Genomic DNA, 16,033 nt, shown 5'->3' on the forward strand with positions numbered 1-16,033 from the left:
CATTTGGATCACCCATAAGCATGAAATCTACTACTGTTAATAGCGGACAAGAAAGGAAAACAAAAAACTCGTTAGCCTTCACGTTGAGGTGTATTTTTCTCTTTTTTTGCAGTCCCACCACTACAGCTGGTATTCAGGTTCTTCAAGAAGTCTCCATGTCGCGCTACATTCCTCACCCTTTCCTTGTGGTGTCTGTCACTCTGACATCAGTGAGCACAGAGAATGGGATCACCCTGAAAATGCCACAGCAGGTACCGTTCCCTTGTCAGAGCTTTCTAGAGTTTCATCTCGGTTTCAAGGTGATACCAGCAACTATTTATTTGTTTAGCAAATAAATACTAAGTGTCTAACATGTCCTTCTATGGAGATACTGCGTTAGAGTGGCAAACTAAACAAACTGGGCTTTTGTTCAGACAATCCAGAAGTAATTGTGTACATAATTAATTACAGTTGTGATACACATACCAGAAAGTAGTATAGGTCACCCTGAGAGTATACAACAAAAACATGGAATAGTCTAGATAGAGATTTCTGTACCATTTAAATTGAAACCCAAAGGGTGAGTGGTAGTTCTCTAAGAGTAGGAATTTCAGGTCAGTGAGAAGAGTAGTGCAGAGGCCCACAGGTAGGAGAGAAGATTACACATTCAGGGAATTGGAAGAACTTCAGAGTGAGTGGACTTTATCTTAAAGTCTGGCTTTATTAGGAAGTCTATAAAGTATCTTAAGCTGGATATTATTAGATCTAAGCTTTGTAATGTTCAGTCTAACCGTAAGAAGGAGAATGAACCAGAGTGGGACAAAACTGGGTATAGGGAGAGGAGCTGAGAGGCCCTTTTAACGATCTAAGTGGAGGGTGCTAGTGACCCAAACTTGCCAGTGAAAAAGATGGAAAGAAGTGGAATGAACATAAAATACAAACGCTGCATGATTAGTCAACTGTAAGGAAAGAGAAAACATAATGCCTTAGTTTGTGATTAAACCGACATTTTAAACTTCCTATTTCAAGTTTCCTTCTTCTTAAAAACTTTTTTAATGTTTATTTATTTTTGGGAGAGAGAGAGAAAGTGCAAGCCAGGGGAGGGGCAGAGAAAGGGAGACACAGAATTAGAAGCAGACTCCAGGCTCTGAGCTGTCAGCACAGAGCCCAACGCAGGGCCTGAACTCACAAACTGTGAGATCATGACCTGAGCCGAAGTTGGACCCTTAACCAACTGAGCCACCCTGGTGCCCCCAATGTTCCTTCTGTTACACAAATGGTTTCCAAAGTTCATGTCAATGTGGAACTCATTTTCAAAGGAAAACTCTATGTAGATTTATTTGTCATCTCTGTCTTCTTAGTCTGTCTTTTATTTCCCATTAAGGCACTTCCATTCATCATCTTTAAAATCTAGATCCCATTTCCTTTGCAAACTATATTTCATGATAGCCAGAGAATCATAGTAATAAGGAAAAGTTCTATTTTACAGAATAATTGAAGCTGAAAGATGTGAAAGGAAGGTAAGAATTATACAATCACCATTTTGTAGCCCCTGTGGAAATAACTGATTTAGACAGTGATCAGGTGAAAGGTTGATGGGGTATTTCACAATGAGGAGATGAGGTGGCCATATCTAAGTCTTATTAATCCACGTTAGCATGACTACAAGTGGGAGAACCAGGTGTAGTATGCTTCCCCGGGGTGATGCAACATTAGTTCACATGAAGAATTCTACCTGAATTCTGAGCTAAGCTTCTAGAGTCAAGTTCCATTCATAGGAAATACAGGAATAGAGGTTTAGTTTATCACCACAAGGAAGCAGAATGTAGAACATTCTATAGGAATGTGGGGGAACAAAGTAAGGGGAGACTCTTCTAAAGAATTCTTTACAACTGTAACAATCAAATGTAGTGCTAAGTTCATTTGTATCCTGATTCAAACTGGCTATAAAAAGACACTATTGGGGCACCTGGGTGGCTAAGTTAAGGGTTCAACTTTGGCTCAGGTCATGATCTCATAGTTCATGGGTTCAAGCCCCGCGTCGGACTCTGTGCTGACAGCTCAGAGCATGGAGCCTGCTTTGGATTCTGTGTCTTCCTCTCTCTGCCCCTCCCCTGCTTGCTTGCACGCATGCTTTCTCTCACGCTTGTGCGTGCGTGCCCTCTCTCTCTCTCTCGCTCTCTCTTGCTCTCTCAAAAATAAACATTAAAAAATTTGTTTTAAAAAGACACTGTAAAGCAATTAGAGATACTAGATATCCACTCAGGTGACATTAAGGAATACCTGTAGATTTTATTAGATGTGGTGCTGGCATTATGATTATCTAGACAAATATCCAAGTACTTTGGAGATGCATAGTATAGGGGTAAAATAGCATATCTTCCTTTAAAATACTTTGGCATAATAAATGAAAAAAAAGGATGGATGGAGCAAATGTGGCAAATCTTGAATAACTGAATTTGGGTGATGGGAATCTTGGGGTTCGTTGTACTATTCTCTATACTTTTGATCACATTTGAAGTTTTCATATGAAGGAAGATAAAGGGACTCCTCGTAGTTCCCAGATACAGTATGCAGTCAGTGGCGCCAGCAATACTGGGTACCACATTTAAGAAGACGTTTCCAACAGACACATGAAAAGACGCTCAACATCATTCATCATCAGGAAATTACAGAACCACAGTGAGCCATCACCTCCCGCCTGTCAGAAGGGCTAAAACAAAAAACACAAGAAACAATGTGTGTTGACAAAGATGTAGAGAAAAGGGAACCTTCATGTGCTGTTGTTGGGAATGCAAACTGGTGCAGCCACTGTTAAAGACAGTACAGAGGTTCCTTAAAAAGTTAAAAATAGAACTACCCTATGGTCCAGTAATCACACTACTGGGTATTTACCCAAAAAAATACAAAAACACTAAGAGGAATATGTGTACCCCCATCTTTATTGCAGCATTATTTACAATAGCCAAACTGTGGAAGTATCCACTGTGATAGATGAATGGTAAAGAAGATGTGATATATACTATGGAATATTACTCAGCCATAAATGAAATCTTACCATTTGCAAAAACATGGATGGATCTAGAGAATATAATACTAAGTGAAATAAGTCAGGGAAAGACAAAAACCATTTGATTTCACTCATATGTGGAATTTAAGAAACAAAACAAATGAGCCAAGGAAAAAGAAACCAAGAAACACTCTTTTAAAAAAAAAATTTTTTTTTTAAATGTTTATTCATTTTTGAGCGACAGAGAAAGGCAGAGCATGAGCAGGGAAGGGGCAGAGGCAGGGAGACACAGAGTCTGAAGCAGGCTCCAGGCTCGGAGCTGTCAGCACAGAGCCCGACGCAGGGCCTGAACTCACAAACTGCGAGATCATGACCTGAGCCGAAGTTGGACGCACGACAGACTGAGCCACCTAGGCACCCCCCAAGAAGCAGACCCTTAACTGTAGAGAACAAACCTGATGGTCACCAGAAGGGAGATAGGTGGGGGATGGGTGAAATACACGACAGGGATTAAGGAGTGCACTTGTGATGAACACCTGGTGATGTATGGAAATGTTGAATTCGCTATACTGTACACCTGAAACTAATATAACACTATGTTAATTGGAATTTAAAAAGTTAACAAAGAGGGCCTTTCACAAAGGGAAGAGATCTAATGTGGTAAAGAGCAGATTAAGAAGTTGAAATGTAGTAGGAAATAGACTGATTACTCCTTGCACAGAGGGAAGACCAAGATTGCTACAGCAAGGCATGTCTTGATTCAATATTAAAGATTAAAGAAACCCCAACAACGAAAACTGTTTAAGAACAGTGAGATATGGCCTCCCTTATGAGAGGGGCTCCTTGTCTCTGAAGCTCCTAAGAAGAATCATCTGCCAGAGAGTTTTTAGGGTAAGGGATGGTATGTTTGATTCTTTCAAATTTGGCATTTGGGAGATACATGTAGTCCCTGCTTTTATGTTAAGTTTCTGAAAAGCTTATTAAAATTGCTTGAAAGTGCTGTTGCAGTCATCTGTTCTTACATATTGTAGTATAGAAAATGTTGAATGCATGGACGCGAATGAAGTTAAGAGAAATGGTTGCATTTGTTTCGTGAGGTAATGTAAACTGTAGTGACATTTGCCCATTTTAACACTCCACAATGGTCATTGTGAACATTAGTCATGTTGTGGTGAATTGCAGTAGGTCCTCCTAAGAAGTGTTACGGAGTTTCTGTGCCAGTCCCTGGGCCCACTGTTCTGATTCTTGGGACTGCATCTTCATTTTTCTTTGTCCTCTGCGGTCAAGCTCTTACAGTTGCCACGCATCTTTTAATTTCCATTTTTCCTTCTCCTACCTCCGTGTTATATGTTGTTTCTCATGTGTTATGGAAAGATAATCCAGTTTTTAGTTGTCATGTCTTTCTGTGCTAAATTGAGAACCACAACTTCTTTCCAAGTAAAGTTCTCAGTCTTTGTAGCACTTGTTTGGAGATACTGTCTTTTTTTTTTTTTTAATTTCTACTTTTTTGTAAATTAACAGCATTTCTTTTCTTTTAAGTGTTTTTTTATTTTTGAGAGAGAGAGCAGGGGAGGGGCAGGGAGAGAGAGGGAGACAGAATCTGAAGCAGGCTCCAGGCTCTGAGCTGTCAGCGGAACCCGATGTGGGGCTGGAACCCATGAATAGTGTAGCAAGATCATGACCTGAGCCGAAGTCGGATGCTTAATTGGCTGAACCAGTTGAATTATATGTCCCAATAACAGTTCTTATTACATTTATTTTCTATCTGGACACAGTCTGAAGAAAAAGTGAATGACAAAACCCATGAATCTCCTGGACTGTCTTGCCATTTCTTATACGCAGTCCCTGTAGTGTCGGAAAGCCAGTACAAAAGAGCGTTTGGAGTAACTGCTTTGCAATAGCATACGTAGGGTGTCTGTGCTGTTTTTCTGACTGGACCCTAAATAATAATGACAGCTTAAATTCATCCTGTCGGCAGGCCTCAAGCTGGGATGCAGTCCCACCCGTTCCTTCCTAAAATTCTTCCCTTCTCTGGTATGTGTCACGCTGTGCTCCTCTTGTCCCTTCTGGCCACCGGCCGCTTTCCAGTCCTGCGTCCTTTGCTTGAGGAAGCTCGTCCTCTCCCTTCCCTTCACCAGCTCACTGTGGTTCTGGTGTGCTGCTCTGAACTCCGTTCCTCTCTGACCACACTTTTACTTGCAAGTCTTCAGGTTCTTTCACGTTTATTTAACGAGCGATGAAATTAAACCGTTCAGTTTTCCCTTCCTTATTACCTTCTCCTTGTAACTTGTCAGTGGTACCTGGCACTTCCCCTAGGTGTGACAGCCTGAAATCTTCTTTGATTCAGTTCTCTCTTTTCCTGCCTTTCATATCTGTGGTGTCTGTGAGTTTTTGTTTTTTGTTTTTTTTTTGACGGGGGGTGGGGGGGAGGTTTGGTAAATCGAAATACTAAAATGCTCTTCCTCTTTACAAGTGAAAACATGTTGATATCTGAGATTTCGCTGTAAAACAATGCTTTTCAACCTTCAGCCAGGTGAGAGGGTTTTTAATGGGGAGTCCTACTTTAGGATTCGATTGAAATGTTCCATAATGAAAAGGCAGACTGTTTCATTCACTCCTGAAGTTAACACCCATGATGTCTGCCAGTACCTCAGAATTTTTTTACGTTTATTTTGAAAGAGGGAATGTGAGCAGGGGAGGGGCAGAGACAGAGGGAGAGAGCGAGAATCCCAAGCAGGCTCTGCACTGTCAGCACGGAACCTGACATAGGGCTTGAACCCACAAACTGTGAGATCATGACCTGAGTCGAAATCAAGAGTCATATGCTTTACCGACTGAGCCACCCAGGTGCCCCTGGATAATGGATAACTCAGAATTTTTAATAACTCTCTTACTTAAGAATCATAAGTAGTGGCTTATTTTCTGCCTTGTTTTTAAACCTGGCTTTCCAAGCCCTCCTTGAAGGTCTCTTTTATGTTTTTCCCATAATATTCCTAATCTAGTCAGATTGTTCTCATTTTCCCAAAAGAAATGTTCTGTCTCGGTGTCATTCACGTGATGTTCTTCATCTGGAGAACCAGCCCCTTCCCTTTCTCCCGGGTGTCCTCACCCTTCAAGCCCGTTTCCCCCTGTAAGCCTTCTGTGGCTGTGCCAGCGAGGTCACTGAAAGGTCTCTCACATTTATGAGCTTGTGAAATTCTCCTCATTTTATCAGGATAATTCAGCTCTGCCCTCAGTTTTACATTCATTTATACTGTTCCTGAATTGCAGTGTGGTCGGTTATACCCTGGCCAGAAAGCAGCCTGTTCTCCACATTGCCCAGCAGAACTGCTGTGCACGGTGCACACTCCGTAAACACTGTTGGTGGTTTCACCTGTAAACCGTATAGATTGGGGGGGGGGGGGTGGGGGATGTTGCAGACCTACGGATTAGCATGACTTCAGTTTTTCTTTCAGGCTCGCGATGCAGAGAGCATTATGCTAAATCTCGCAGGACAGCTCATCATGATGCAGAGGGACAGATCGGGGCCTCAGATCCGGGAGAAGGACAGTCACCCTAACCAAAGGAAGCTTGTGAGTAAAATAAAAGTCGTTTAGAACATTAAGGATGAAGGGATAAAATAACTTAAGAGGAGAGTATTGTCTTGTGACTTGGAAACTGGAAGACGTGTAATATCAGCCTTTAAGTTTCTAGGTAGAAGACTGTTTGCCAAGGGTAAATAAGAACGTTTTGCAACAATTATATGTTCCATGCTCCCAATGGTAATGCTTAGGCATTATTATTTGCTAATTCTAATGGGAAAGTAGGATAAATTGATGAAGAGTGTGGGGTCTTTGGGTTTTGTCTTGTTTTTAGATTTAAATACACATACTTTGAAAGGAAGGAAGGTACCCTCATTAACTCTCATTCTAAATAGAGTCCCCTAATTTTCCCAAAAGAAGTTGTGCGGTCATTTTGAAAGACTTCAGAAACTGGCACCTGGGAACTTCAGAATGTGCAGATTTAGTAGGAAGACGACTGATTCTGGTCTTTGCTTTTGCAGCTGCCATTCTGTCCTCCCGTTGTACTGGCCCAGTCCGTTGAAAATGTCTGGACCACGTGCCGAGCAAATAAACAAAAACGTCACCTTCTGGAGGCCCTGTGGCTGAGCTGTGGAGGTGCAGGGATGAAAGTTTGGCTCCCTCTCTTCCCCAGGGATCACCGCAAGCCCCATTCCTTCTTGTCCCAGCGGATCATGCTGCCTTTCCACATCAATATTTACCCCCTGGCTGTTCTGTTTGAAGACGCGTTAGTCCTTGGTGCTGTCAATGACACTTTGCTCTATGATGCTTTGTACACGCGGAACAGTGCTCGGGAACAGCTGGAGGTGCTCTTCCCTTACTGTGTCGTGGAGAGGACCTCCCAGATCTACCTCCACCACATTCTGCGTCAGCTGCTGGTCAGGAACCTTGGGGAGCAGGCCTTGCTCTTGGCCCAGTCCTGCGCTGCATTACCTTACTTCCCTCACGTGCTGGAGCTCATGCTCCACGAAGTGCTGGAGGAAGAAGCTACCTCACGGGAACCCATTCCCGACCCTCTGCTTCCCACTGTGGCAAAATTCATCACCGAGTTCCCCCTCTTCCTGCAGACGGTTGTTCATTGTGCCAGGAAGACTGAATATGCCCTGTGGAATTACCTTTTTGCAGCCGTTGGAAACCCCAAGGACTTGTTTGAGGAATGCTTGATGGCTCAGGACTTGGACACAGCTGCCTCTTACCTTATTATCTTACAGGTAACACTTCTCTTCTCATAAAGGTACAAGACTTAATGAGCTTAAACTCAGGAGAGAGAAAAAAGAAATATCCTGTGTCGACACTGTTTGTGTTAAAGGGACTGACACAGGCTGGTTCTCTGTTCATTTTACATCTTCTTTTTGAAGAACTTAACTTTCTCAAATGATGTCAGAAAACTTTTTTGAATTTTTTTTTAATGTTTTTATTTTAGTTTTGAGAGACAGCGGCGCGAGCAGAGGAGGGGCAGAGAGAGAGGGAGACGTGGAATCTGAAGCAGGCACCAGGCTCCGAGCTGTTGGCACAGAGCCTGATGCAGAGCTCAAACTCACAGACTGTGAGGTCATGACCTGAGCCAAAGTCAGACACTTAACCAACTGAGCCACCCAGGTGCCCCAGAAAACTTTTTTGAATGTCATGAAGTAATGCTTCAAGGATTTTTTTTTAAGTTTCTTTATTTTGAGAGAGTGCAGGCAGAGGTGGGGCAGAGAGAGAGGGAGAGAGAGAATCCCAAGCTGGATCTGTGCTGCCAGCACAGAGCCCCATTCGGAGCTTGAACCCACAAATTGTGAGATCACGACCTGAGCCGAAAGCAAGAGCCGGATGCTTAACCAACTGAGCCACCCAGGTGCCCCTGCAAGATTTTTTAAAAATCCTATTTGTCCATAAGTAGGACTGAAACCGATTGAGTTTATGGTATTGTTTTGAATAATATTGTATATTATTATATAGACAATGTAGTAGTATATACTACATATATATAGTATGATACATACAACAACATCTGTTACATAGGAAACGTAATAATAAAGAGTTATCTTTAATATTAGCAGGTTTGGGGCGCCTGGGTGGCTCAGTCGGTTGGGCGGCCGACACTTCGGCTCAGGTCATGATCTCGAGGTCCGTGAGTTCGAGCCCCGCGTCGGGCTCTGTGCTGACAGCTCAGAGCCTGGAGCCTGTTTCAGATTCTGTGTCTCCCTCTCTCTGACCCTCCCCCGTTCATGCTCTGTCTCTCTCTGTCTCAAAAATAAATAAACGTTAAAAAAAAATTAAAAAAAAAAAAAATAATATTAACAGGTTTGGGCTAGTATCGGCTAATTGGAGTTCTTTGAGCCTCCTGCAGGCTCATCGTGTTTCCTCACGTGCGGAATTGCCGAGCGGGACTGTGGCTGCAATGTGGGTCCTGGCAGAGCACCTGTGCTGGGCTCCCCAGAGCAAGCTGAGAAGACTCGGGCCGGCCACAGTAATTACCCTCGCAGCACACGGTTCTTCTCAAATGAAGGACTTCTTTGAGACTCCTGAAAATTGGTTCCACTATGTGTTTGACAAAAGGGCTTCGCAGTTGTTGTTCTTATCAGTGTCATACGCATTTGACAGGCTGCACTTTCATCGATCTGAGAAGCTGATCATAAACTTGTTTTAAACTCTGCCTGGAGCACATTTCTTGTGTGCTTATTTACTTCACGAGCACTGATCGGAACCAGAGGAAACAGTCCAGCGGAAGCTGGATGGCCCTTAAATTCTGTGATTCCTTGGCTAGCCTAAAAAAAGCCACAGAATGTTAAAAAGAGAAACAAAATAGATGCAGCTGTTTTTTGTTTTAGGTCGCCCCTTAGACTTTCAGTGACCTCCCGAACAATGGAATTGGAAACGTTTTCTCTCCCAGTTCTGTCATTTTTGTGGGTTGTCAGATAATAATTACAGTCAGATTAGCCTTTCCCTGAAGGCCAAGGTAGGCGGTGAGGTTACACCTGTGGAAGAATCACTGAGGCCCACTGTGCAGCAGAACTGCAGACTGTTGCCCAGAGCCACGAGCACTTTTGTCACAGCCTCCACAAGCTGCCACGAGAGGTGGACCTGAGCTTTCTGGAGTCAGGCAAACCCAGATTTGTGTTGTTGCTTTTCGGCTGGTCGTTAAGTTCCTAAACCCTGTTTCCTCATCCGTAAGAGGGGAATGGTGTAAGTACTTTGCGGAGTCGGTAGGAACCAGGGAAGAGAGGATGCGGGTCAGGTTTATGGGAGGTATCTGGAATACAGCGGGAGTTTAGAACATCATATTTATAGCACACCAGCCGAGAGCTTGCCTCGCTTTTCCCTGCATCGTCCTTTATATTGGTCCCTTTCTTGTTACTGTTAAACATTCCCCTACAGCATTGTGGCTGCATTCCTTCTCTGGTTCAGAAACGGCGGAGATGAAGAGTTGCTCACACTTCCCAAATAATTTGCCGTACAAAAGGAATGCTTGTCTTTGGTTGTTTTTGTAGAATATGGAAGTTCCGGCAGTAAGTAGGCAACATGCTACCCTTCTGTTCAACACAGCCCTGGAACAAGGCAAGTGGGACCTATGTCGACACATGATTCGATTCCTTAAAGCCATTGGCTCTGGAGAATCTGAGACCCCTCCATCCACACCTACAGCTCAGGTCGGTTGCAGAATTGCACAGCTTCTCTAGACCACACACCTCCATGGCACCTTTCTCTAACTGCACTGCACATCGTGTATGATCACAGGAACCCAGTTCAAGTGGTGGATTTGAGTTCTTCAGGAATCGAAGCATCAGTTTGTCCCAGTCAGCTGAGAATGTTCCTGCTAGTAAATTCAGCTTACAGAAAACACTGAGTATGCCATCCGGCCCTTCTGGGAAAAGGTAAAAGAATAATGAGCTGTCACTGCTGTTAGGGCATTCTGTGGCACATTGCATTTCAGGGCGTTTGTAAATTGGATCTTATGAAAACAACCATTTGATCCAAATGCAGTTCCTTCTTCCATTTGTGAAAGGCTTGAAGACCACACAGAAGGCCTCCCTTCTTCCTTCCGCCGTATTTCACTTCATTACTTTCTGTACAGTTTCTGTTCCTTGTCCTAGAGGAGGTCCTGTGTCCCCATTCTGAATGCAGGCAACTTTCAATTACCCTGATAATAGAGGACCAGAATAAAAAGGAAGGTAATTAAATCTGCACATAGTCAGAAAGCCTTCTTACAGTCAATACTTTTACCTTTCTTTCCAACTGTACCTCATGCTGAAAAAATAAAAATTTAGTCCCAACTTACTTGACTCTCCTGTGACTCTTTTGATTGGAGAAGTCATTAAACAGTGGGAGAGCCAAGGGGAAGTGTATCCTGAAGACGGAAACCTACATCACACAGAGATGGGTTACTGTCTCCTGAGAGGTAACTGTGAACTCACCCTGAACGTTATAAAATAGAATTTCCTCTGGTTTGTGAGGAGGTGCCTGTGTTCCTTCCTCTGTTGTTCCACATTCTCGGCTCTTTTCTCTTCCCTAGTCTTTTCTTTTATATTGTTTTTATGGTTACTACAGTGCCTGACACGTAGTGAGAACTGGCTGAACATTTTTTATCATGATATTTTACTACTTTTTCCTATCACGGCCATTTATGCCACCCTTACTCCCAACATATACACACACAGTCATGGGCTATGTCCAAGTAAAATGCAACCACAGGATACTCTAAACAGTTGCCAGGTGAACAGCAGCTTCTCAGCCATACCCTGAACATAATTACTGGCTAATACATATTAAGTGCTCAGTATGTGCCTGGTTCTAAGCATTTACGTGCGTATGTCTTTTCATCCTTACAACCTGTAAGGGTGGATGGACACTGTTGCTAACACACGTTGTAGAGGTGAAGAAACAGAGGCCCAGACTGTAAACTTGGTTATGTTCACACAACTAACTGAGAGGTAGAGCCCAGATCTGAGTCTAGAGTCTTCCAGTGCTGCCTCTCATGAAGATACCACATTACCCAGTTACCAAACCGATCATCCCACATCAGCCCATGTGAGTAGAACTGCATACAGCCAAGCTGCAAAGTTTTAAACATCGGTTGTATGTTTATGTGTCTGCTTATCTCCCATTCCCCTGGAGAGACTTCATGGCGCCTTGCGTCTCCTCAGTTTCTTTGGTCTGATCTACTTGCCTCTTTTCATTGGTCTCTTCGACTACAGCATTATTTGCTCTCTTTCTTTCCTTCAACCAGTCACCACCCTCCTCCTGGTTTGGCTGTGTCTGTCTCCTCTTTTTCCTATTCCATACTTCATTCTACAAGTATGTTTTAAAAGTCTGCTGTGTTCCACGTACGTTTGGCAGCTTGTATCACGTGGAGGAAAGCCGTGGTCCTTTATCCTCAGTCAGTCACTTAGATCTGGATCCCTTCCCTCCCTCTCCGCATGATCGTTCCTACCGCATAGAACTACGCGGAGCCCTCCAGGGACGGTTTTTCTGCAGGTTTCTCGTCTTCCCACTTACAGATGGAGCAAAGACAGTGACTGTGCTGAGAACATGTACATTGATATGATGCTCTGGAGACATGCCCGGCGTCTCTTAGAAGAAGTTCGGCTGAAGGACCTCGGCTGCTTTGCAGCCCAGCTGGGCTTTGAACTCATCAGTTGGCTGTGCAAGGAGCGCACCCGAGCCGCGCGGGTGGACAACTTTGTGCTGGCCCTGAAGAGACTCCACAAAGACTTCCTGTGGCCACTTCCCATCACCCCAGCCTCTTCTGTCAGCTCTCCTTTCAAGAATGGAAAATACCGAACAGGTAACGCAAGCTCGTGTCACTTGGACAAGAGTTGTATTTCACTGCAAGTATTTGGACATTTTGTTTAGTCGATATTCTCGGAAGTCTTTTCATTCCTAAACTCAGGAACAGATAAAACCAACTTCTTGCACATCATTGGAACATCCACCATTTGACCAGGGATGTAAATAAAGTAGAACTAGGTCTCTAAGTCTTGTGACCTTGAAGTTTAATTTGTAAATCCAGCCACTGTTAACAGATTATCAACAAGTTGAAAACTGGCTGAATATAACTGCTACCACACTTACCTTATTGTGGGAAGTTCTGGAATGGGTTAGTCACGGACCTGAAAAGCCGAATTGTGATTTATCTGGTAGGACGTTCCAGAGAAGTGGTAAAAATGCATCTTTGAGGACTTGGGCTGTTGTCTAATCTAGGGGAAGACAAAGTGGAACTGTTTTGTTGAAAGAAAAATTAAAAGATAATGTATGTTTATTTTTGAGGGAGGGAGAGAAGAAAAAGTGCGTGTGCACACGCGCGAGTTGGGGAGGGGCAGAGAGAGACAAGGAGACACAGAATCTGAAGCAGGCTCTAGGCTTTGAGCTGTGAGCACAGAGCCTGAGGTGGGGCTCGAAATCCCGAACTGCGAGATCATGACCTGAGCCGAAGTCAGATGCTTAACTGACTGAGCCACCCAGGTGCCCCCCCCTTTTTTTAATTTTTATTTTATTTTTTTACTGTTTTATTTATTTTTGAGAGAGTGAGTGAGTGCAAGCAGGGGAGGGGCAGAGAGAGAGAGAGAGAGAGAGAGAGAGACCCATAATCTGAAGCAGGAGTTCAGGTCTTTTAAAGAAAACTGTTCTAAATCATTATTACTCATGAAAATCCAAACAAAAACCTTTTATTAAGGCATTTGGAAACTTCATCTCATTTTAAGAACCAAGGAAAATCACTTAAAAGATGAACAGAATAAATCCTGTTTAGTGCTGGTAAGAGCCGCAGTGAGGGAGACTGTCAGACGGCATTACCTAGTCAATCTGTCCCTTTGGTCCCCGTCCCAGGTTCGTGGGGGTGATGAGTGTAGGACAGTAATTAGCTTTGACCTTTCAGTGTTTGGGAGTAGGGGGGAGGAGAAGCTGAAATAACTGAATTGGAAATGTTACTGCGTGCATCTCGAATTGCCACTTTCTCGTTTTGGGGCCTGCCTTGCGGCAGGAGAGCAGCTGCTGAAGTCTCAGTCAGCGGACCCTTTTCTAAACCTCGAGATGGACGCTGGGGTCTCTACTGTACAGCGAAGTCAGAGCTGGCTCGGCAGCATCGGCCCCGCCCACCATGAGATAGACACGGCCTCATCCCATGGACCACAAATGCAAGACGCCTTCCTGTCACCTTTATCTACTAAAGGTACATGTCATTTTAAGTCTCAGCTCTTCACTTTCCTGGGAAGGTTTTTGTGCTTTAGGGCCCCAAATAGAGCCTTACTCCTTCATTATAGGTCCTTGAGGGTCAGTCACGAGAATCTGCTAGAGAGGGGATAGTTACTAGAACAAGGCCCCCTGGCCTTAACTATCCTTTGCTGTATTTTAGATGGATGACGCAGGTAAACTGTCATTCCAGGTTACCGCTGATAACATGAAACTTGGCACTTCATTTTGATGAAACAAACACTAAGCTTGAACTTGAAGTAAGCAGACTGTTGCGCTCATGTAAGGAATACCATTCTTGTCATAAGTAGCCATGGGTCATACAGAATTGTAGTCCGTTATCTTCTAATTTTTATTTTACTGATAAAATTTGTGGAAATTTTCTTGTTCTCTTGTGAGTGTTAATGTAATAGCGTTAATTTTTCCTCCTAGTCTTCAGAGCCTAATAATCTGGCCCTTCACCAGAAGCTGAGTGCGGGCATCCATACTGGGGGGGTCGAAAGTTGAAGAAGTTTTAAAATGACTCATGTTGTTGGGTTTAGAGTTACAGGGGTGTGTGAGTAGGAGGTGGTCTGAGTGTTGGCGGTTTTCTTAATGGCCAAGCATTTGCCCGGTGTTTGATTTTCAGTCCGTCCTCACTGTTTCATGAACCTGCTTTTGTGGAGAAGCTTGTGGCTGCCGTTCCTTTTGTTTAAATTGTGGAAGATACACACAGTATGTTCCGTCTCCACCGTTTTCATGTGTAAACTTCAGTAGCGTCGGGTACATTCACATGGTTGTGCAGCCAACCTCCAGAGCTCGCTCGCTCTTCCCGGCTAACATGCGTCCCCAGTGACCCCTCCCCGGTGCTGGCAGCGACCACTGTGGTGTCTCTAGGAATCTGACTACTTTAGATGCCTCTTGTGAGTGGAATCGTACGGTTTCTGTCTTTCTGTGACTCGGGCTTAGTGCACTTTGTCTGACATTCTGAGTTCACCCCTGTGGCAGCGTGTGTAGACCACCACACCCTGTTTATCCATCCATCTACCCTGTGCTGGGCACGGGGCTGCTCTGACTTCATGGTTCCTGTGAACAAGGCCGCAGCGGACGTTGAGCGTGCACTGGCTCTTCAAGATACGGCTCTCAGTTCTTCTGGGCCAGAGTGGGGTGCCAGGTCACAGGGTTACTACTCTTGAGCTTTTGAGCAACTGTCGACCCGCCAGCATTGACAAAGCATTCCAATTTTTTTGTCTACCAATGCTTGCTTGCTTGCTTGCTTGCTTTTTTAAAGCATTCCAGTTTCTTGACATCCTTGCCAACGATTTTATTTTCTGGGCCTTTTTTTAAAATGGGGACATGAGGTAGTGTCACTGCTTTTTTAAGAAAAGTTTTTAAAGAGATCATTTCAAATTTAAAAATTAGAGATAATAGTATAATGGAACCTTTGCCTCCCCACTGCCATGTGTCTGTTACCCAGCTTCTGTTATTAATTCATGACCAGATTTGTTTGAGCCACTTTCCCTTTCCTGTATTATTGAACCAAATCCAAGACGTGCCATTTTTTATCTTTGAATATTTCAGTATGTACCTTTAAAAGGAATCTTTTTTTTTTTTTTTCAACGTTTATTTTATTTTTGGGACAGAGAGAGGCAGAGCATGAACGGGGGAGGAGCAGAGAGAGAGGGAGACACAGAATCGGAAACAGGCTCCAGGCTCTGAGCCATCAGCCCAGAGCCCGACGCGGGGCTCGAACTCACGGACCGCGAGATCGTGACCTGGCTGAAGTCGGACGCTTAACCGACTGCGCCACCCAGGCGCCCCTAAAAGGAATCTTTAAAAAAACAAACCCATAATGCCATTATCATTCCTCTTACAATTTAACAGTAATTCCTTAAAACCATCAAATGTCCAGTAAGTATTTAAATTCCAGTTGTTTCCTAATGTCATAAATATTTTTACAGTTAGGACCAAGATCCAGGTGAGAGGGTCAGACATTGTGATTAAGTTTTCAGCTCTTTAAAAACTGATTCTTCTCTCCCCATCCTTTTTTTTTTTAACCCCTTTGCAGTATTTTCATTGATGAAACTTGCTTCTGTGGATTTTCTCAAAATGTGGACTTTGGTGATTGCTTCTTCATTGCTCGACCCTCTCCTCTGTATTTTTTTTGTAAATTAATAATTGTATCTAAAGACTGATCAGATTCTGGCTCGATTGGTTTTGGAGGCAGGCAAGACTGCTTCACAGGTGGCGGTTGTGTTTCTCTGTGCCTGGGTCGCTCTCTAATGAGTTGTTTTTTTTTTTTGTCAATTAATCTTTTTTTTTTTTTTTTTTTTTT

At 43.6% G+C, this 16,033-nt stretch overlaps 2 protein-coding genes across 8 annotated transcripts in view; one reads left to right on the top strand and one right to left on the bottom strand.

Moving 5' to 3' along the window:
* The window catches only part of RIC1 (RIC1 partner of RAB6A GEF complex), a 171,283-nt gene that overhangs the window by 128,838 nt on the left and 26,412 nt on the right, over nucleotides 1-16,033 (top strand). For all 7 annotated transcript variants that reach the window (XR_005782873.1, XR_005782874.1, XR_005782875.1 and 4 more), the window contains 7 exons: nucleotides 113-251; nucleotides 6,445-6,561; nucleotides 7,032-7,760; nucleotides 10,023-10,181; nucleotides 10,270-10,406; nucleotides 12,030-12,316; nucleotides 13,511-13,699. Coding sequence is in view for 4 of the 7 variants with exons in the window: in XM_040449500.1 (XP_040305434.1) it covers nucleotides 113-251; nucleotides 6,445-6,561; nucleotides 7,032-7,760; nucleotides 10,023-10,181; nucleotides 10,270-10,406; nucleotides 12,030-12,316; nucleotides 13,511-13,699 (1,757 nt within the window). In the remaining 3 variants the exon portion in view is untranslated. The remainder of the gene's footprint in view (nucleotides 1-112; nucleotides 252-6,444; nucleotides 6,562-7,031; nucleotides 7,761-10,022; nucleotides 10,182-10,269; nucleotides 10,407-12,029; nucleotides 12,317-13,510; nucleotides 13,700-16,033) is intronic.
* ERMP1 (endoplasmic reticulum metallopeptidase 1) overlaps nucleotides 8,036-16,033 on the bottom strand; it is a 59,786-nt gene continuing 51,788 nt past the window's right edge. The window contains exons 15-16 of the transcript XR_005782876.1: nucleotides 11,453-11,455; nucleotides 8,036-8,046 (exon numbers count right to left, since the gene is read on the bottom strand). The gene's annotated coding sequence lies outside the window, so the exon portion shown is untranslated. The remainder of the gene's footprint in view (nucleotides 8,047-11,452; nucleotides 11,456-16,033) is intronic.

Source organism: Herpailurus yagouaroundi, unplaced genomic scaffold (genome assembly GCF_014898765.1).
Source record: "Herpailurus yagouaroundi ecotype Mexico unplaced genomic scaffold, PumYag 199, whole genome shotgun sequence".
Taxonomy (NCBI): domain Eukaryota; kingdom Metazoa; phylum Chordata; class Mammalia; order Carnivora; family Felidae; genus Herpailurus; species Herpailurus yagouaroundi.